Source organism: Brachyhypopomus gauderio, unplaced genomic scaffold, assembly GCF_052324685.1.
Source record: "Brachyhypopomus gauderio isolate BG-103 unplaced genomic scaffold, BGAUD_0.2 sc95, whole genome shotgun sequence".
In the NCBI taxonomy this organism is placed as follows: domain Eukaryota; kingdom Metazoa; phylum Chordata; class Actinopteri; order Gymnotiformes; family Hypopomidae; genus Brachyhypopomus; species Brachyhypopomus gauderio.
Window position 1 is genome coordinate 164,053 of NW_027506916.1, and position 22,734 is coordinate 186,786.

Consider the following 22,734-nt stretch of genomic DNA (forward strand, 5'->3'; position numbering starts at 1 on the left):
GCTGACCACTCCTGTGCTCACTGGGCTTTGACTCGTTTGCAGACAGAGCATGTTCCTCCCTACGACGTTGTGCCCTCCATGAGACCCGTGGTCCTGGTTGGCCCCTCCCTAAAGGGATATGAGGTGAGCAGTGTGAGATTTCATTGGTCCATTGGTCCAATGGTCCATTCATAGTCATTGTGACATTCAAAATGAAAGTGTGAGTCTTCCTTTAATGTTGTAGGTACCTAAAAAGCACAAAAACAGAGTCACTGTACCCATGTAAGAATCGGTGTATTAGAATTTTAATCAGCGTAATCTGGATTTGGAAAGGCGTCTTTTTGTGTTTGAAGTCACTGGGCCTTTCCTGGGTTTTTCCTCATGTGTGTCTGTGTCCTCTCTCCATGCACTGGACAAAACAAAAACACACTCCTCCTCTTCGTCGCTTGGTTGCCATGGCAACAACCTTCCGGGGTCCAAGAGACGTCAGTGACAGAAAGTAGAGCAAGGTTTGAATTTAGAAAGAGTGGGAGAGAAAGAATAACAGAAATAAGACAGAGAGAGGCTCAGGGACAGGGAAGAAGAGAGCTAGAAAAACAGAAAGAGAGTGAATGAATAAGATGGTGACAGACTTGGTCGGAGAGAGACAGGGAGTGAGAGAGACAGGAAGGGAGACAAGGAGAGAGAGACAAGGACAGAGAGACAAGGAGAGAGACATCAGTGTATCCTTTACAGAAGTGTTTCCTGTAGAGAAGTGTTTCCTTTACAGACGTGTTTCCATCTTCATTTTCCCTTCATTATTTCTGTTCACAAAAAGCTACATGTTTAATATATAAAAATACATTATTTTGTTTTGTTGCAAAATGTAAGGTTAGGGTAATGGCTACTATGGCGTATAAAGGTCTTTGATCATTCTTATATGTTTAGGGTGATGCCTTTGCAATAAAGTAACATGTAAAGTATCTCTGTCTAAAACAATCTGTCTCTATGGAAACTGTGTATACATCGTTACAATTCTGAATCATCTATACACTGTATTTCTCACCTGGAATATTTATATATATTGTATATGTTACACATGCATGACTACATTCTGACAATATATAAAAGTGTGTGTGTGTGTGTGTGTGTGTGTGTGTGTGTGTGTGTGTGTGTGTGTGTGTTACACAGGTAACTGATATGATGCAGAAGGCTCTTTTTGATTTCCTGAAGCACAGGTTTGATGGCAGGTAAGCCGGCATTTGAACAGGTGAACCTGGATCTGCACAGTTCACCTGGGTTCATTTGTTTGTTTGATTGTTTTAGAGTTAAAACGCTGCCTTATGAGCCTGTAAGAGAAAATGAGTGTTTTAAAAATTTCTGTAGGATATCTATCACCCGCGTGACAGCGGACATCTCCCTGGCTAAGCGGTCTGTCCTCAATAACCCCAGCAAGAGAGCCATAATCGAGCGCTCCAACACCAGGTCCAGCCTGGGTAAGTGAAGACCTGGGCCAGAGATCCAAGGACCCTGTGATGGTGCAGCTGACGTTCATGATGACGTTTACGCTATGTTTACGCTACATTTACGCTATGTTTACGCTACATTTTTGCTATATTTATGCTATATTTATGCTACATTTACACTATGTTTATGCTACGATCATTCATATTGCCGTGTGTGTGTGTGTGTGTGTGTGTGTGTGTGTGTGAGGGGTGGTGTTTGTGTGTGTGTGTGTGTGTGTGTGTGGTGTGTGTGTGTGTGTGTGTGTGTGTGTGTGTGAGGGGTGGTGTGTGTGTGTGTGTGTGAGGGGTGGTGTTTGTGTGTGTGTGTGTGTGTGTGTGTGTGTGTGTGTGTGTGTGTGTGCAGCTGAAGTCCAGAGTGAGATTGAACGTATCTTTGAGCTGGCCCGCTCTCTGCAGCTGGTGGTGCTGGACGCGGACACCATCAACCACCCCGCCCAGCTGACCAAGACGTCTCTATCTCCCATTATTGTCCACGTGAAAGTGTCGTCCCCAAAGGTTCAGTCTGCGCACATGCCACATAACTACACATATACTCACTCACATGCAAAAATGATCAAATTTTATGCTCAGAATTGCTCAGCATACAACCACAATCATTGTATGCTGGTAACAATAATAGAAGCACTATGAATAACAAGAGAGCCTGAGTTACATGAATAAGAGGACAGGCTGTTTGTTTCTGTGTTATGCAGCAGGTGAGAGTGTTAACCCTAACCCAGCAGACACGAGTCTTAACCCTAACCCAGCAGTTCAGAGTGTTAAGCCTAACTCTACCCTAACCCTGTCTGTCCTCTGCAGGTCCTCCAGAGACTTATCAAATCCAGAGGAAAGTCTCAGAGCAAACATCTTAATGTGCAGCTTGTAGCAGCCGATAAACTGGCTCAGTGTCCACCGGTATGTCCGTTCAATCTCACACACACGTGCGCATACACATGCACAAAATACATACACACATGTGCACACATACAAATCAAATCAAATCAAATCAAAAGTTTATTTGTATAGCGCTTTTAACAACTCAAGTTGTCGCAAAGCAGCTTTACAGGGTTTACAAGGTTAACAATACTATGGGTCCAGAACCCTAATGAGCAAGCCAAAGGCGACAGTGGCGAGGAAAAACTCCCTATGATGGTGGGGAATAGGAAGAAACCTCTGGAGAACCAAGACTCAAAAGGGAACCCATCCTCCATTGGGCGGCCCCTTAACACACAAATACACAAGTCACACATAATTCACACAATCAGACTAGGTAAAAGGTAGAATTGAAAGTTCTGGGTTTTGATATTGTCACTGTAAATGTCTGTTGATGAATGCCAGGCTTTCATTCCGTGTCAGAGCAGTGATGCTGGTATTGTAGGCTCCGACTGCAGTGTTACTCCCCAGGTGAACCCCGGTATCATCACATCCACCAGCAGCCAGACCATCCCCCAGGTGCCTGCAGGTGCCTGTATCCAATCGTCTTGGGTAGAGCCATGCAAGAAGATAGATAATACAGACTGAGTGGACATGAATTTAAACCACCGTTGATTTAAATGTACGTAGCTCACGTGCCAGTGATCAGCATGTGGCTCCGGCAGACTAATCTATAGCAGCATAACTAAAGGGAGGGGTTCAGAGGTGACCACAGGCATGAGGGCTCACTGAGACATTGCTTTCCAGTCATGTCATAGTCACAAATAGAGTGATGCCAAGACACAGCTGGATGACACCATCAACATCTCAGATCACCAGAAATCTCAACGTCTGGGGGCCCCCAAGCCCCTACACCTTACAAGGGGAATTTTAGCTGAAGGCTTGACTAAACAGGTGAGTCTTAAGTCTAGATTTAAAGATTGGAACTGTGTCAGAGTCTCGGGTTGGAGCTGGAAGGCTATTCCATAATTGAGGGGCTTTAAAAGAGAAAGCTCTGCCTCCGGCTGTAGTTTTACTAATTTTTGGAACTAGGAGAAATCCAGCATTTTGGGAGCGCAAAGGGGAGATGGGTTGTAGTAATCAATGAGTTCACTCAGATATTGTGGGGCAAGACCATTTAACGCCTTATAGGTTAACAGGAGAACTTTAAATTCAATGCGATTTTTAATCGGCAGCCAGTGTAGTGCGGCGAGAGTGGGACTAATATGATCGAATTTCCTAGCCTTGGTTAGGACTCTAGCTGCGGCATTTTGTACAAGTTGTAGCTTCTTTATGGACTGTTTAGAGCATCCAATTAAAAGACTATTACAGTAGTCCAATCTCGACGAGACAAAAGCATGAACTAGCTTCTCTGCATCAGCTAATGAAAGTAAGTGTCTCAGCTTGGCAATATTACGTAAATGGAAAAAGGCAGCCTTAGTGACATTGCATACATGTGTGTCGAATGAAAGATCAGAATCAATAGTGACACCTAAACTTTTTGCAGTAGATTTTGGTGTTACTGTAAAACCATCTAGGGTAAGGGGAATATCAGCCCAATTGCTTCTAACAGCTTTAGGCCCAAGAATCAGTACCTCAGTCTTGTCAGAATTTAGTTTAAGAAAATTAGACGCCATCCAGTTTTTAATATCCTGGATGCAGTTCTCAATCTTGAGAGTTGTGGTGGTATCACCTGGATTAGAAGATATATACAACTGAATATCATCTGCGTAGCAATGGAAGCTAATACCATGCCTACGAATGATAGTGCCCAGTGGTAGCATATATAATGAGAATAATATGGGGCCCAGTACAGATCCTTGTGGGACACCATACTTTACTTTAGAATGCTCAGAGCATTCGTTATTTACTAGCACAAATTGGTAACAATCTGTCAGGTAGGACCTGAACCAGGAGAGTGCTTGACCTCTTATGCCAATGAGTGTCTCCAGTCTATTAAGTAGAATATTATGATCAATGGTGTCAAAAGCAGCACTGAGGTCTAGCAGTATGAGAAACGAAATGTGTCCTTTATCAGAGGATATTAAGAGATCATTCAGTACTTTTGTTAGTGCTGTTTCAGTGCTGTGATGAGCTCTAAATCCAGACTGAAATAACTCTAAGACATGTTCTGTCTGTAAGAAGGAAGAGAGTTGTGAAGAAACTACTTTCTCTAAAATTTTGGATATGAATGACAGATTAGAAATTGGCCTATAGTTGGACAGTTCTTGGGGGTTAAGTCCAGGTTTTTTAATTAGCGGCTTGATGACTGCAAGTTTAAATGAACTGGGAACGTAGCCCAGGCTCAGAGAATAATTTATTATAGTAAGCAACGGTTCTACATTGCTGTGCAGTAATTCTTTAAGTAGTTGGGTTGGTACAGCATCTAGTATGCATGTGGAGGGTTTAGCAGATTTCACCAGTGAAATAAGCTCCTCACGACCAATTGGGGAGAAGGACTCTAACAGGGCATCAGAGCTGACCAGACAGCTGTCAAGGTGCATTGGCATGTTGACAGGCTCTGAGATAGCACTACTAATGTTTTCCCTAATTTTATCAATCTTATCATTAAAGAATTTCATAAAATTGTTACTGCTACACTCTAGTGGAATAAGAGAATTGTTTTGTTCATGACTCCTCGTAAGGCTGGAAACAGTTTTAAAAAGTAGTCCTGAATTGTTTTTATGTTTTTCTATTAAGGCCGATAAGTATAAGGACTTTGCCATATGGAGGGCATGCTTATATTCAATAAGGCTGCTTTTCCATGATAGTCTATACACTTCTAACCAGTGTTGCCATAGTTACTTTGAAACAGTAATCCGACTACTGACTACTGACTACTTCTTTAAAAAGTAGCTCAGTTAAGTTACTGACTACTTGCTTTTAAAAGTAACTAAGTTAGATTACTTTTAGTTACTTTCAGCAGAGGCTGATCCCCCGCCCCTATAACAGGAAAATGACTACCAGTTCTGCCAATACTCACTTTATTGACATGTATTTTAACCGGAACATCAAAAATGACACTGGCATTTGTAAACTTTTTCTTGAAATAGGCTTTGTTGTTTTTAAAATAAATAAATAAATAAGACAGTCTTTCTGTTCAACTCCGCCCACTTACAGGGTTGCCAATTCTCACGCATTGAGCGTGAGACACACGCATTTGACTGTCTTCACACGCTCACACGCCACACTTTCGATATCTCACGCCGAAAAAAAATCTAGTTTATTTACCTCTGATCCATATCTATGATTCAATGAGTTACTAGTTCGATCTGGCGCCAACCACCGGCGATCGATAGATCGTGATATAATACTGAATTTAGTCCATTTTACACCCCGCCCGGTAACAATTTACGTTCGCCGCCACCCCCCGGTTTTTTTCAGGTTTGACGTTGTGTTTTTGAAAGTAGACAGCACTCTGTCGCCAGCACAGAGTGTACAACGCACCTTAATGTTGTCATCCTTAACCGAAATAAAATCAAAATAATGCCTGTATTTCCAGCTGCTAAAGGCGACCCTCTCCTTCCATCTGACTTTGGCGCCGCAGAAATGACATAACCGCGCAAGAAACGTGTAGCCAAAAAATAAGAATGAATAACCTACGTTCCCCCGAAATGCAGAAATAGTAACGCACGATGTTTTAGATAAGTAACTTTAATCTGACTACTAGTTTTTAAATAGTAGTTGCGTTAGACTACTCGTTACTGAAAAAAGTAGTCCGACTACAGTAACGCGTTACTAAGTAACGCGTTACCGGCATCACTGCTTCTAACTTCATATTTCGCCATTTACGTTCCAGGATCCGCGCGGCTCGTTTGAGGCTACGCGTGTGCTCATTGTACCATGGCGCTATTCTTCTCTCCGTGGCTCTCTTATATCGTAGTGGTGCAACTTTGTCTAAAGCTGTACGAAGGGAAGTCTCGACGTGCTCGGTGAAACGCTCTAGTCCTTCTGGAGCTACAAGTGGATCAGTGTTTGACAGACCCGGTAAAATATCAGTGAGCGCGGCTATGGTGCTGGGTGTTATAGCTCGTTTAATTTGATAGCGGGGTGGCCGATGAACACAGTCAGTTAAACACAACTCGTATGTTATGAGGCTGTGGTCAGAAACAGCCTCACTCTGAGGAAGAATTGCTAAACTGGATATGTCAATACCAAATGACAAGACCAAGTCTAAAGTATGACTACAGTTATGCGTAGGACCCACCACATTCTGAGTGATACCCATTGAATCAAGAATGGCTTGAAAATGAATGCTAAAAGAGTCACACCGATTTTCAAAATGGATATTAAAATCACCCACTATAATCACCTTATCGGCTGATAGCACTACATGAGACAGGAAGTCTGAAAACTCCTGCAAGAACTCAGAGTATGAACCAGGGGGGCGGTAAATAGTAATTAACATAAACGACTGTGACACTTTGTTGCTTGTTAAATTTGAAACATTTGATACAGTGAGGATGAGGTGTTCAAAAGAATTAAACTTGAAGCCAAATTTTTGAGAAATGCCTATATCAGAGTCATATATTGTGGCGACCCCACCTCCTCGACCATTTGGACGGGGGTTATGGACATATCTATAGCCAGAGGGAGAAGCTTCATTTAGGGCCATATAGTCGTCTGGTCGGGTCCAGGTTTCCGTCAAGCAAAGCATGCATAGATCATGATCGGTAATCATTTCATTAACAAGCAATGCTTTAGATGACAGGGATCTAATATTTAGTAGTCCTAGTTTCAGATTTAAACTGCTCTCTGAGGGAGCATAGTTGAATTTAACATTGATTAAATTTTGTCTACTAACTTTACGAGAATTATTTTTTGGTACTCGAGCAACAGACACAGTTTCAATCTGGTGTGACCTAGGTGACGTCTCTTTGCAGCTCGCAGACAGTCGGTTTAGCCTATTTGTCTGCTGCCTGGCCTCGGCTCTGGTTTGTCAATCCCCATTAACTACACCTACACTACCACTATTAAGCCTAGCAGATATGCTACGAGAAATGAGAGCAGCACCCTCCCAAGAGGGGTGAATGCCGTCTCGCTTCAAAAGGCCAGGCCTGCCCTCAAAACGTGTCCAATTATCTATATAACCCACTTTGTTATCTGAGCACCATTTAGACATCCAGCGGTGTAACGCCCATAACCTGCTGTAGGTTTCAGCGCCACGCCGAACTGGAATGGGACCAGAGCATATTACGGCATCTGACATCGTCCCCGCTAACTCGCACACCTCTTTAACATTATCCTTGGTGATCTCAGACTGTCTCAATCCCACATCATTGGTGCCGACGTGTATAACTATCTTAGAATATTTACGTTTAGCCAGCACCTTAAGATTAGCCCTGATGTCAGGCGCTCTAGCCCCCGGGATACACTTGACTATGGCCGCTGGTGTCTCTAAACTAGTCGCTACGTTCACGTGTCTGAGCTGTGAATCTCCTATCACCAGAGCTCTTTTAACAGGTCGCTCAGTCGGTGTATTACTGAGTGGGGCAAACCTGTTTGACACGGGAACCTGAGAAGGACGGTGCTCAGCCCTACGGTTATGCCGCCGAGACGTCACCCATTCGCCCCGCTGCGAGGGCTCTAATGCCGGAGCTGAGGGCTCGCTAGCTACAGCTGTGCAACCCGGGCCTGCTACGCTAGCTGCGCTAGCCGCTACGCTAGCTGCGCTAGCTGCTACAAACTCTCTAGGACTTTCTAAAGCCCGGATGCGCTCCTCTAAAAGCGAAATCTTCTCCGTCATATTAATAACTAACCTACACTTCACACAAATATAATTATTATTATCACTACTGACGGAAGAAGAGTAGCTATACATGCCACACTCAACACAAGCAACAAGGGACTCAGACATGATGAAATACTTAGCTTCGGTTAAGATGTCGAAGATGTTTCCAGTCGAAGAGAGTAGTCAACTGTCTTGATAGTGGAAGCACTACCTGTAATAGTTGTCTAGGGAGGCAAAAAGTAAAGATTAGTACGTAAACAGATTATCACACTTTAGAGAAACAATCAAAATTCGCTCCGCAACAGCCATACAACACACACACCCATAGACAGACACTAGGCTGTGTATGGACACTCTAATGCCTAAACCAAGCAGATAGTGTCACTGTATTTGTTTTTATGTTGTGGGTTAAGGTTATGTATGTTATGGGTGACGGATATGTTCACTATGGGTGAGGGATATGTGTGTTATGGGTTAGGGTTATGTGTGTTAAGGTTTAGGGTTATGTGTGTTAAGGTTTAGGGTTATGTATGTTATGGGTCTCCCATGTTGCCTGATAAAGTTGGGCTCACCTTGACACAGTTTGTGTCCTGAAACCAGTCCTCTCGAGAGGGGCTGGACTTTATTCTTTTCTGGAGTGTGGTTCCTGCTGCCACCACAGAGAGGAGCTCACGAGCCAGTTCCAGGCAGAGCTCCCGTAATCAGCAGTGGTAGGTAGGTAGCACGGACGTAGTTTTGGGGGGGGACGGGGGGGACATGTCCCCCCCACTTTTTCAAAAGCCGGTTTTGCTCCCCCCCAGTTTTTACAGTTAAAACCAAATATTTAAGTAGCGACGAAGTCATGTCCCCCCCACTTTTTAACGGTTAAAAAAACAATATCCAAATAGCGACAAATCTAGCACTAGGATCATGCAGCTCCGAGCTCCCCCCCCCCCCCCCCCCCCCCGCTCAACAATTTTTGTTCACAGCGCTCAACAATTTTCATTCAACCCCCCCCCGCTCAACAGTTCGCCACCCCAGGTTGTGTCCCCCCCACTTATGAAATCAAAACTACGTCCATGGTAGGTAGGTAGGTATATATATACTTTATTGATCCCGAAGGAAATTTAGCAGCCAGTAGCAGTTACACAATACAACAGAGTAGTACCAATCACAGTAATAAGAGTGGTAAACAAAAAGAAGTACTGGAAGTATGTACAATCACAGTAATAAAAATACAACTATAGAGATGCAAAAAATTTTTTACTATAACTTATATGACATTCACAAGCAATACAAAGACTATACAAGTGTGCAAGTATCCCGACCGGAGATAAGAGGTAGTGCAGTAAAAGGGAAATTCGGTAAAACTGAAACTAGTATTTGCGATGTCGAGTAGTGCAAATGTACGGGATGTACTGTAAAGTGTCAAAGTGTCCAGGAGTGTGAATGTACGGGACATACAGTAAAAAATGTTCGGGACATACAGTCAAATGACCAGTGTCCAGAAGGACAGATGTACCGTAAGGTTATAGTGCAGGTAGTGAATAAATAAATAAACTGTTGTAAAACAGAAGAGACTCGTTCCTCATCTGTCCCCCTCCTTCTTCCGACTCCACTGGGAGGAGTTGAAGAGTCTAATGGCTCTCGGGACAAACGATCTCCTGAGTCTGTTTGTAGAGCTGCTCTGTGACAGGAACCTGCCACTGAACTTGCTCCTCTGGTCCATAATGATGGTGTGTAGTGGGTGACCCTCATCCTCCATGATGGAGAGCAGTTTGTGCAGTGTTCTCCTCTCCGCCACCGTAACCACAGAGTCCAGCTCCACACCAACTACAGACCCTGCACACCTGACCAGCTTGTCCAGTCGCATCTCGTCTCTTTTTCATACTCCCTCCTCAGCACACCACAGCGTAGAAGAGACAGCTGGACACCACAGTCTGATAGAACATCTGCAGGAGCTTCCTACAGATGTTGAAGGACCCCAGCCTCCTCAGAAAGTAGAGCCGGCTCTGCCCCTTTCTGTACAGGAAGTCCGTGTTGGTTGACCAGTCCAACCTATCATCCAGGTGTAGTCTGAGATACCTGTAGGTCTTAACCGTCTCCACATCAACCCCCTCAATAGAGACAGGCTGTGTGGGTGGTCTATTCCTGCGGAATTACACCACCATCTCCTTGGTCTTAGAGGTGTTTAGCAGCAGGTTGTTCCTCTTGCAAACTTCCGCGAACGGCGGAGGCGTTTATACTAGCCGCGTCACATTCTTTGCAGTGTTGTCCGAAATGATATGTGGTAGTATAAAGAAACACCCCTCAAAAACAGGGGAATGAACATTTACCTGACCAATTTTAATGTTGCTTTGTGTTTCGGGTTTGAAAAGTGCTGGAATTTGTTTGTTTCACAAAAAATAGCTATCTGACTGAATAGTTCTCTTGTATTACGTAAACAAATACGAGCCTCTTGTAATTCCAGGACGAACCATAAGAGAACGTGAAGACGTTAAGAAAATAAACAACCATTAAATAATGTGATTTAAAAAGCTAATTATTTCGAATCATTTCGAGTATATGTATAAATATTTAACTTAATTAAGTTTAACATGCTGGGAAATATAGAAATGAACCTTGAAAATGACGTACAAGTGCTTTAATTCCACCTTGTAATCGTGTATGAACCCTGCAAACATGACTTTGTTCATTGCGCTGAGGCACGGCGCGTGCGAAGTTACAAAATTCGAGAGGTGCACAACCTCGCGAATCGACAGCGTGCGAGGCCCTCGCGCACGGGCGGAGCCACCGCGATTACGTCATTTTCGCCGCGTCAAGTATAAACCAGGCTTAACTCACTATATAGCCAAAGAGATGCTGCCGTTAAATATGGTCGAAAACAAAACATTTATAAACATGCTGCAAATATTTCACAAGCAGTATGAACTGCAAAAGAAAACCTATATCTCCCAAACTGCCATTCCAACCTTATATAATGAAGTGAAAGATGGCGTTCTGAAGGAGATTAAAGACATCTCATCTCTGCCACTACAGATATGTGGTCAAGCTCAAATTTGACCCCATACATGAGCTTTAGAATACATTACATTACTGCAAACTGGTGTAATTGTATTATTATGCTACTATATTATTATTGTGGCACATTGTCTTAAAGCTCCTTTGGGGAGCCCAGAAGCAAGAAAAAATTATATAATGGCACTTTAAAATGACAATATTATCATTTATCGCAGTAATTTCTGGGACAATATATCGTTCTGAAAATTTTGTTATCGTGACAGACCTAGGCACGTCTCAGAATTGTACTGGAAGTCTGAGGTGTAGATTGTGAAGAGGAATGGAGAGAGTACAGTCCCCTGTGGAGCTCCTGTGCTGCTGACCACAGTCTCAGATGTACAGTCCTTCAGCCTGACGTACTGAGGTCTGCCAGTGAGGTAGTCAGTGATCCAGGAGACTAGGTGCAGATCCACCTTCATCCTCACCAGCTTGTCTCTTAGTAGGAGGGGCTGAATGGTGTTGAAGGTGCTGGAAAAGTAAAAAAAACATGACACTCACTGCACTGCCCCCCCTGTCCAGATGAGAGTGGGTCCGGTGGAGAAAGTACAGTATGGCATCCTCCACCCCCACTTTTTCTCTGTAGGCAAACTGCAGGGGGTCCACTGCATGTTGAACCTTGGGTCTGAGCTGGTGTAGAAGCAGACATTCCAGGGTCTTCATGACGTGCGATGTAAGAGTGACTGGCCTGAAGTCATTGAGCTCACTGGGGTGCGGTTTCGTGGGTACTGGAACCAGGCAAGATGGGCCCCAAGCTCAGCAGCACAGGACTTCAGTAGTTTGGGACACACCCTGCCTGGTCCAGCTGCCTTTCTAGAATGGAGTCTCCTCAGCTCACCTCTGACCTGTTCTGTAGTGAAGGTGAGTGGAGGGGGAGACAGGGGGGCTGCAGTGGTCTGCTGGGTGTGAAGAAGGTGTGAAGAGGGGGTAGTGGGGGCTGTCCTGTCTGTGCTGTCTGCCCATGGGGGGGGGGGGGGGGGGGTGCATGAATAACAATAGGAGAAGGTGAGGTGTTGATGTCCAGGCAGTCAGAGACTGAAGTAGCAGGAGAAAAGATGAGGGGGGAAGTGGAGGAAGTGTCATAGGGTCTTGAGCAGGGCAGTCAAACCGGTTATAGAAGGTGTTGAACTCATTGGCTCTCTCACCGTCACCATCTGTGGCACTGTTCACCCTCTGCTTACAGCCCATGATGGTCTTCATACCATTCCATACCTCCCTCATGTTCTTCTCCCTCAGCTTCTGCTCCACCTTCTTCCTGTAGGAGTCCTTGGCCTCTCGCAAGTGGACTTTGAGCTCCCTCTGTACACTCCTAAGCTCCTCATGGTTGTTGTCTTTAAAGGCCCTCTTCCTTTTGTTCAGAAGGCTTTTAACACTGCGTACAGTTCTCACAGGAACCACCACGTCCATGCAGAAGTTCATGTAGTCAGTCATGCAGTGTGTCATCCCCTCGATGTCCTCTCCGTATGGCTCCTGCAGAACACTCCATTCAGTGGACTCGAAGCAGTCCCTGAGAGCCTCTTCAGCACCAGGAGACCATTTCCTGAAGGAGCGTGTAGATGTAGGTTGTCTACGGACCTGGGGCGTGTACTAGGGCTGCAGGTAGACCAGGTTGTGGTCAGATTTTCCCAGAGGGGGGAGGGGTGTGGCGGTGTATGCGTCCTTTACGTTGGAGTAAAGAAGATCAATAGTTCTGTTTTTCCTGATGGGACAGTCAACATACTGGTGGAAAGCAGTGAGTACTGAATCCAGCGTGATGTTGTTAAAGTCCCCAGAAATGGCTATGTAGGCCTGCGGATAACGAGTCTGTGGTCTTGTGATGGTTGAGTGAATGACGTCACAAGCGTTCTCGGCGTCAGCGCGAGGAGGAACGTAAACACAAACAACAATGGCGTGCGATAGCTCTCTGGGCATGTAGTAGGACCGTAGACTCACCGCCAACAGTTCAACATCCCGGCAGCAGATGATCTCCTTTACAGTCACATGACCCGGGTTACACCATCTGATGTTCACATACAGCACCAGCCCCCCGCCTTTGGATTTGCCGCTCTGTTTGGCGTCCCTATCCGCTCTCACGGTGGTGAAGCCGGGAGTGTCCACGTTAGCATCGGGGATGTTGCTGGTTAGCCAAATTTCCGTGAGGTATAAAATGCTACACTCCCGGTACAGCCGCTGATTACTAACCAGCGCAGCCAGTTTGTACATCTTGTTGGACAGGGAGTTCACATTACCCATCACCACAGAAGGAATCGATGGTTTAAACCTCCAGCGTTTCTTCATGCGCTTTACCTTTAGCTTAGCTCCAGCTCTACACCCGCGGAAGGGTCTACGCAGCTCTGCCGGGACATGATGCGTCTGGCCGGTGCGTACCTTTATTCTCGGCGCCTGCAGCTCTTCCCTTTTGTAGACAAAACTTGTCCTTAAAGTGGTCACGATAACAGACTCCATGTCCATCACACAAAGTTATCACTAAACTAGCGATAAAAACAAACGAAAGAGAGAAAAAGTAAAGTGGCTAAAAACAGTACACAAAGACGGAGCTACTGGAGTAGGCTGCCGTTCCTCACGGCGCCAGAAGCAAGAGTGATGGGCCACAGCTGTCTTCCTTCCTAATTAAGGAAGATAATTGTGGCATCTCACTGCTGAATCGTTTGACCTCCATGCTGTATGTTTGTTCTTCCTTCAGTCTCAAGTTGTGTTCTCTCTCTCTCTCTCTCGCTCTCTCTCCGAGTCTTTGCTTATTTGAGTACTTTACTCCTGCACTTCCTGGCCTCCCTCAAATTTTTTACCTCTGTTATTTCTCTATCCTGTTTTGGTTTTGTTTGGGAAGGGTTTTTTGTTCTTTGCTGTGTTTGCCTGCCAGCCAGCTACTTCCCCTGGCGTCTTTAGTTTTTTATTGGCTCTTTTGAGTTTTCCGCGTTCTTTGAGTTACGTTTAGTATTTTCTCTTGTGTGTTTCTACGGTCGAGTTTTGGTTCACACATTGATTTTTCCACATATTTTTCTGTTTGTTTTGTTTCCACCATCACCCTCTGTTTTTCTACAGTTCTCGCTTTTTAGTGGTAGGTATTATTTATTTGTTAATGCAAGCTGGCACTTGGGTTCATCCCGCGTCTCTGCAACCTCCCGGTGGATTCCACTATCAAATCCTACCGCATTACAGAACAATTCAGCCAAACAATGGACCCAGCCACGTCTTGCGAAACGGAGGAGCTCAGAACCACATTGTCTAGGCAGGGTCAGATGTTGGGAAAACACGAGCAGGCACTTCATCACATCATGGAGCAGCTGCAGAATGTTGTGGTGGCTGTTCAGGCGATCAGGCAGACATCTCCCTCACCCAATCATTTGCCTGGTATTCCATCTGCCACACCTTCTGCAGCAGCGGCTCCACCTGAGCCCGTTCTCCCTTCCCCTGCTCGTTACTATGGAGATCCTGAAGAATGTAGAGGTTTTTTGCTTCAGTGCTTATTGGTTTTTAAGCAACAACCCTCACGTTTCCCCACTAATTGTGCTAAAGTGGCTTATATCCTCACGTTGTTCTTATAAAAAGGCTCTCACCTGGGCTATGCCTGTCTGGGAAAAGCAGCCTGAAATATGTGCCTCATATGAGCGGTTCACAACAGCCATGCAGAGCGCCTTCTATCACCCTGCATCCGGGTGGTTTGCGTCAGGGAAAGCAGTCTGTGGCTCTTTCTTTGAGTATTCCCTGGATTTCTGCACTTGCCACAGAGAGTGGATGGGGTTCGGAAGCTCTCATGGCGGTGTATCTAGAAGGCCTGTCTGATGAGTTAAACCATGAGTTAACCCTCCGTGATCTGCCAGCTGACCTTGAGGCCCTTATCGGTCACATGGTACGACTAGACCAGGGGTGGCCAACCCGTCATAGTCCAAGAGCCACTTTTCTTACTGTGTTATGGCAAAGATGGGCGAGTGTAGATTGTTTAACGGGGAGGGGGGGTGGCGAGTGTAAATTATTAGCTGTGAAGACAGCGTGTTTTCCACTACGCCGGTTTTAAAAGTATTAGCGGCTCGCTAGGCTTGTAAACAAACCGCGCACCACGAAAATGTGCAGGTGAGCCTGCGGACCGGCTGGGGAGCCGCATGAAACCAGGCAAAGAGCCGCATGCAGCTCGCGAGCCGCAGGTTGGCCACTCCTGGGCTAGACAATTGCGGTCGGGACCGCAACTTAGTACGGTGGTCTCGATTCCGCTCCCATGGTAGAAAGAGCCCTTACACCAGAACCACGGGAGTCTATGGAGAGTCAAGAACCCCAGCCCATGCAGATAGAGCACATCAAGCCGGACGCCCTCTCCCGTCAGTGGGAGCACCACCCGATCACTCAACACCCAGCACGGTGCTTCCAACTGCTAAAATCCTTGCCCCTATCTAGTGGGATGTTGAGGCATCTGTAAAGCGATCTCTGGCCAGCGGTCACCCTGTCGCCCTGCCGAGGTCTCGGGCCTAGACAGGGGGGCTCTGTCAGGGCTAGCTCCAGCAGGGCAGGACTGGGCTTACGTATAGCTCCCCGGCTCACTGCCTATGTGTTGGGGTTTTCCCCAGTAGACAAGAGGGTTGCTTCCCTGCATCTTTGAGTTGGGGAATGGGCTCCGACTGCCATTTGTGCTTATGCGCCAAATGGTAGTTCGGAGTACCCGTCCTTCTTGGAGTCCTTGGAGGGGATACTGGAAGGTGCCCCTTCTGGGGATTCCATTATTCTGCTGGGGGACTTCAATGCTCATGTGGGCAACGACAGTAGGACGTGAATGGGCATGATTGGGAAGAAAGGCCTCTCTAATCTGAACCCAAATGGCGTTCTGTTATTGGACTTAATGTTTGATCACAGAGGTGTTCATAAGTGCACATGGCACCAGGACACCTTAGGTCGCAGTTCGATGAATTTGTAGTCATGTGGTCGGACTTGTGTTCGTGTGTCTTGGACACTTGGGTAAAGAGAGGAGCTGAGGTGTCAACCGATCACCACCTGGTGGTCAGTTGGATCAGATTGCGAGTGAGGATGCGAGACAGACCAGGCAGACCCAAACGTATTGTGAGAGTTTGTTGGGAGCATCTGGCAGAGGAACCTGTCAGAAATATCTTTAACTCCCACATCTGGCATATCTTTGACCGCATCCCGAGGGAGACCGGGGAGTTTGAGTGGGCCTTGTTCCGCGCCTCCATGGTCGATGCAGCGGACCGGAACTGTGACTGATTTTGGTGCCTGTTGCAGCAGCAATCCCCAGTACCCAACGGCGGACACCTCGGGTCAGGGAGGCTGTCATGCTGAAGAGAGAGTCCTCTCGGGCCTGGTTGGCTTGTTGGACTCTGGAGGCAGCAGACAAGTACTAAGGGACTATGGATATTTAGGGATTATGTGTGTTTATGGGCTAGGTGTATGTGTGTAATGGGTTATGGGTATGTGAGTTACGTATTGTGCATGTATGGATGTCTCATGGGGGTTTTACAGGAGATGTTTGACATCATCCTGGATGAGAACCAGCTGGAGGATGCGTGTGAGCACTTGGCCGAGTACCTGGAGGCGTACTGGAAGTCCACCCACCCATCCAGCAGCACCCCGCTCAACCCCCTGCTGGGCAGAAACCTGGGCCCTGCCGCCCTCACGCCATACCCCTCCACCATCTCTGGCCTGCAGGTCTGTGCTCACACACACGCACACACACATCATTTAAGGGTTTTCTTTTTTGTTTTTTTATGTTTTTTGTTGTTTTGGGTGGTGGGGCATTGATGCATATTTAATATGAAGAAGAATAAGACCTAGAATACCTCAAGTCATCCTCTCACCTTCACCTAGAAGTAATAAAAGCATGTGCCAGCGGAAATTCAACCAGTAAACTGCTCAGGCTTTAGGGATTATGTATGTGTGTGTGTGTGTGTGTGTGGGTGGGTGTATGAATGTGTGTATGTAGATTCACACCTCCATACAAATGAGAAGCAGTTCTGTTTGGGACTAAAAGTAAACAAAAATTGGCCGGTTCAGGCCTAGGGAGAAAGCGATGGTTATGGTTGGGTTAGGGTTTGGGTTTGGGATAGGGTCAGGGTTAAGGTTGGGTTTGGGTCAGGATGTTCTGCGGAATGGCAGTGCTTGTCTCGATCATGTCACCTCTGTCTCAGAACCAGCAGGGCCAAAGAACGCGGCACAGCAACCACACCAGCGATCACTCCACAGCCAACGAGCGACGCAACCTGATGACCTCTGACGAGAACTACCACAATGAACGGGCACACAAGGCTCGCGCCAACCGTGGCCCACCAGCCACACAGCATGGTAGTGCGCGGGAGCCTCACTACATGGACGAGCAGCAGGACCCTTACCAGGACAGCTACAAGCCCCACCGAAGCCGCAGCTCACCAGGCAGCTACAGCCAGGACTCTCGCCACAGGCTCTGAGCCCGCCTCTCTCCTCCCCCACCGGCTCTGAGCCCGCCTCTCTCCTCCCCCACCGGCTCTGAGCCCGCCTCTCTCCTCCCCCCACCGGCTCTGAGCCCGCCTCTCCCCCCCCTCCCCAATGGCTCTGAGCCTGCCTCTCTCCTCCCCCATCGGCTCTGAGCCCGCCTCTGTTCTCCCCCCATCGGCTCTGAGCCCGCCTTCCCCCCCCCCCCCCAATGGCTCTGAGCCTGCCTCTCTCCTCCCCCACCAGCTCTGAGCCTGCCCCTCCCCCAATCCCCCCTCAACAGGCTCTGAGCCCGCCTCTCCTCCCCCACCGAGGCATTTCCCCACCTTTCCCCACACTCTGGGTTGTGACCAGAGCCAAGATGGTGTCCGTTCTCATCATCAGTTTCCTTTCTCTCAGTGGTGCCTCAGTGTGTCCTGAACAGAGGGAAACAGGAAAAGCACCACACACCACCCTGGATGATTTACTCCTTTGTGTGTGGAACAATTCTGAGGAACAATTCTGAAGGGCAGAGAAATCAGTTCTGATATAAATCATGTCCCCCATAATGCCACTCAGGCACCAGGGCTGCCAGTGTTGAGGGTTCACTACCATGATGTGTCCAAGCAGACGTACTGCAGAGAGTGCAGAGGTTAGCCAGGCTTGTTCTCATAACATATCCCCTAGAAGAGATAGGTATAGGTTGTGGAGTGAAGACGTGTAAGACCAGAGGTGTAAGACCAGGCTCTTAGAGTGTTATAAAGCCTTTGGATATGGTGATGATTAAATGGGGGAGGCCAGTAGAATTAGCTCAGCTTTGAGCAGCAGACATGAACCTGCACATTTCCCCCGAGTAACGGGCTGTTCCCTGACATCTCCCCAGCCTGACTGGAGCAGCTAGCACAGAGCTCTTCGGGCTCCACACACAGGCTGCTGCACCAGGCTTGCCCACTCAACATGTTTTGCGCTAAGCTAGTTTACAGTAGGTGTAGGTGACACTGGTCTTTAGTCTTCAACCATTGTCATAGTTACCGTTGTCACAGTAGTCTCCATGAGCTGTCCACTGCACCTCAAAAAGATCTGACAGGATTTAATGAGATTCGTCAGGATTTAATGAGATTCGTCATCATCATAGAACACTGCATGTCAGAGAGAGAACGGGCCTAATCCTGACACTCCCTGCAGCTGTGGGGATCGGGCAGACACTGAGCTTCCTGACAGGAGGACCTAGGACAGGGTCAGCTTCTCCTCCGCAGGGGTAGCATGTGCTACATGGACCAGCAGGTGGCAGTCACACCTCAGATGCTACAGGTTTAATGCTATAGGTGCCTACTTCCTGCCTGTGTCTTTGAATGAAGGTAGATGTTCACCTAGTCCGCAAACCATGGTTGCAAATTACAGACATGTAGGACAAAGAACCCTGAAGGTCATGCACATAAAGCCCTGGGGAAAAAAAACAAACAAAAACATGGATGTTTCATTCATATGTCTCTTGGTTTATGCTAGTTTGTGCATTTTCAAAAAGTTAAAAGAAGAAAAAAATCTTAAAAACGCAGGTGGAATTCAGACAAGTTCATTCTGTATGCAGATGTCTGTGAGCTTCTCTGTTCATTCCAGACCTGAGGATGAGTGAGGAAGGGACTCCACCATGGTGCCCATGTGACCACCAGAGAACTGTAGATTCCTCTCTGAATTCACGGCTTGAGACAATCAGATGGGGTTTCAGATGGAGTTTCAGATGGAGTTTCAGATGGGGTTTCGGGTGGAGTTTCAGATGGGGTTTCAGATGGGGTTTCAGATGGAGTTTCAGATGGGGTTTCGGGTGGAGTTTCAGATGGAGTTTCAGATGGGGTTTCAGATGGGGTTTCGGGTGGAGTTTCAGATGGGGTTTCAGATGGAGTTTCAGATGGGGTTTCAGATGGGGTTTCAGATGGGGTTTCAGATGGGGTTTCGGGTGGAGTTTCAGATGGGGTTTCGGGTGGAGTTTCAGATGGGGTTTCAGATGGGGTTTCAGATGGAGTTTCAGATGGAGTTTCAGATGGAGTTCCAGATGGGGTTTCAGATGGGGTTTCAGATGGAGTTTCAGATGGGGTTTCGGGTGGAGTTTCAGATGGGGTTTCAGATGGAGTTTCAGATGGAGTTTCAGATGGGGTTTCGGGTGGAGTTTCAGATGGGGTTTCAGATGGAGTTCCAGATGGGGTTTCAGATGGGGTTTCAGATGGAGTTTCAGATGGGGTTTCAGATGGGGTTTCAGATGGGGTTTCAGATGGAGTTTCAGATGGAGTTTCAGATGGGGTTTCAGATGGGGTTTCAGATGGGGTTTCAGATGGGGTTTCGGGTGGAGTTTCTTTGTTCATCCAGAACATTCTGCAGCCCTTCCTCCAGCACCGTCCTCTTCCTCACCCATTAATGCTCAAACAGAAGACGTCTCCATCTCTACTTGTTTCTCTTTTTTGTGAAAGCCTAAAATTTATGAGGGAAATGCAAACTGCATGCAAAATAATATATGGTTCTAATTTATAAAAACAAGTTTGAAAGAAAAAAATGTTTTATGGAAATAATTGTGTAAAACACAAACTAGCAGTATTTAAGTTTTCTTTTACAAAAGAGGGTAAAAAATAAATGGTCGTTTTGAAACTGCGTCAGGTTGGGGTCTTTGAAGCTGTAGTTTTGGGGCCCATGTTGGTACGTGTAGGGTATGTAAAATCAACAAAGAATCGCAGCCTGTATTACATGATGCTACCACAAGATGTCGCTCTAATTACGTTTCCATATTTTAAATGTAACCTCTCATAGCTATAATTATATAGAGAGACTGAAAAAATACGCGTGCAATTTCTCAGTGTTTTAAAGTATCTTGCTTGTAACTTATGCACGTTTAGTATATCTAAGGCCTTCCACAAGGGGGCACTACGAGCGCTTTAGTAAAGGTGCTGTGCCCCAATGACAACGTGTTTCGTTGCCTTGGTAATGAACCCAAGCCAGCACGTCGTCGTTTCTGATGTAGTACGCTGATGTAACAGCAGAGGGCAGCCAAGTCTTCTGAAGAGCAGCTGGCTTTTTCAGATGAAAGAGAGTCTCCTGTGTCCCCCTCTCCTCCCTGTTACACCTCTTCTTTCTCCTCTTATTCCTAGATTAAAGGCACTTTGTAGTGGAGAGTTCTTTTAAGATCTGGGCACTGGAACGGTCCGTTTTCTGTCTTTGACAAAACCAGCACAAACAAATGTGTGGATTTGTTTCCTTTGTTTTCTACTTCATTTCTTGTGTTTATAACACACTTTTAATACTTACAAAACATTAGTAGATTTATTTTAGTGTCATTAAATCAAGCAAATCAACCATTCTGTAAGAAATTACAGGAACAGTTTTCCTAAACCAGTTCAAAACTGTCAGGACATTGATAGTCAGTATAAATCTTTAAAGCTGATCATCTTTTTTAAATGCATGTTAAGTATGTAAAACTAAATGACAATTTTGCTGTTGCCAGGCAACATGTTATTGTCTCTTTTTGGATGAAATGGCAGCAGACGTGATATGTGTTTGTTCTCGGCATGTGGGCCAGCCACAGCACCTGGTTTTCAGGTTGCAGCTAAACACCTCCACGTAGTGTGGGCTAAAATAATTTATTCACATGAAATATTGTGTCTCCTCATAGGACAAGGACAGAGAGAGGAGTGTTTGGGTCCGTGTTCAGTGGACACATGTCTGCACTGACAACAAGAGCCCTGCTAGAGTTACACAACCAAATGGCACCACAAGACACTCTGTCCCACAGTCTGGAGTGTTGAACACGGCTGTGGAGAGCGTTTTACAGACAGAATCCAGAGATCCTTGAAATTGTACATCTCAATTTTGATGATCAAACAAGTCATGTCAGTGTGAAAGTAAGGAGGCAGCTGCCTCCACAGAACACTAACAGCCTGTCAGTGAGTAGCACCACAAAACACTCTTAACAGCCTGACAGTCAGTAGAACCACAAAACACTCTTAACAGCCTGTCAGTCAGTAGAACCACAAAAACTCTTTTTTTTTTAAAACTTTTTATTTATGGTATTTTTTTAAGACAGGGAAACAAGGAAGGAGAAAAACAGAACAAGAACATGAGGTCAATAAGTGAATACATGTGATGGTCAGTAGATATCTGATTAATCTATGTTGTCACAAAACACTCTTAACAGCCTGTCAGTCAGTAGAACTACAAAACACTCTTACATTTACAGCATTTGGCCGACGCCCTTATCCAGAGCAACTTACATTTTTATCTCATTTTTTATACAAGCGAGCAATTGAGGGTTAAGGGCCTTGCTCAGGGGCACCTCAGTCATGGCCTCAGGTCTGGGGATCGAACCCACGACCCTCTGGTCACAAGACCAGTTCCCTAACCACCAGGCCATGACTCTTAACAACCTGTCAGTCAGTAGAACCACAAAACACTCTAACAGTCTGTTGGTCAGTAGAACCACAGAATCAATCAAAATTTATCAAATCAAATCAAATATATTTGTATAGTGCTTTTCACAACACATGTTGTCACAAAGCGCTTTACAGGATTTTCAAGGTTAACAACAATTTATATAATTATTTATTATTATTATTATTATTATTATTATTATTATTATTATTATTATTATTATATAATTTATTTATATCAGAATTCTTTCAACAGTTGTTGTCACAAAGCAGCTTTACAAGTGTCTGAGTCCTAGCCCCCAGTGAACAAGCCAAGGGCAACAGTGGCAAGGAAAAACTCCCTAAGAGCACGAGGAAGAAACCTTCCTCCTTGGCTAAAGCCGGTCACCATAACTACAATAATTACAGAAATACAAAAAACAAAGAAGTGATGGGAATCTTTGTGTGTATTTATATTTATGTGTTCTCTATATCATTCTTATTTTTAAGGGTCCTAAACGTCCTGATGGGCAGTAATAGTAGTCCAGGGCTGTGGAGATACAGCCATAGCAGGGGAGAATGCAGGGTGATGAGAGGGGCCAGGGCAGTGGGTTGATCCTTCATCATAGCTGGTTAGGCAGGAGGTGTCTGGCCCAGGGTGGATATGAGGAAAGGCTCGTCTCTCCTCGTCTCAGTATTTCTCAGGTAGGAGAACTGCCATATGGAAAAAGAAAAGAGGGAAAAGAGCTCACAAAACAGCTCTGTGTGAGATTATATGTGTGACAGATGAAATTTAAACATTTCTGGAGTGTCGCAG

At 45.9% G+C, this 22,734-nt stretch overlaps 1 protein-coding gene across 2 annotated transcripts in view; it reads left to right on the forward strand.

The window, feature by feature from the left end:
• Positions 1 to 17,747, forward strand: part of cacnb4b (calcium channel, voltage-dependent, beta 4b subunit) — a 49,325-nt gene extending 31,578 nt beyond the window's left edge. Inside the window, exons 8-14 of one of the 2 annotated variants that reach the window (XM_076992605.1) lie at positions 43 to 123; positions 1,150 to 1,208; positions 1,345 to 1,454; positions 1,828 to 1,979; positions 2,283 to 2,378; positions 16,606 to 16,791; positions 17,271 to 17,747. In XM_076992605.1, coding sequence (XP_076848720.1) covers positions 43 to 123; positions 1,150 to 1,208; positions 1,345 to 1,454; positions 1,828 to 1,979; positions 2,283 to 2,378; positions 16,606 to 16,791; positions 17,271 to 17,546 — 960 coding nt within the window. In that variant the 3' untranslated portion in view covers positions 17,547 to 17,747. The remainder of the gene's footprint in view (positions 1 to 42; positions 124 to 1,149; positions 1,209 to 1,344; positions 1,455 to 1,827; positions 1,980 to 2,282; positions 2,379 to 16,605; positions 16,792 to 17,270) is intronic. The other variant, XM_076992607.1, reaches the window with a different exon arrangement.
• Positions 17,748 to 22,734: the final 4,987 nt, after the last annotated feature.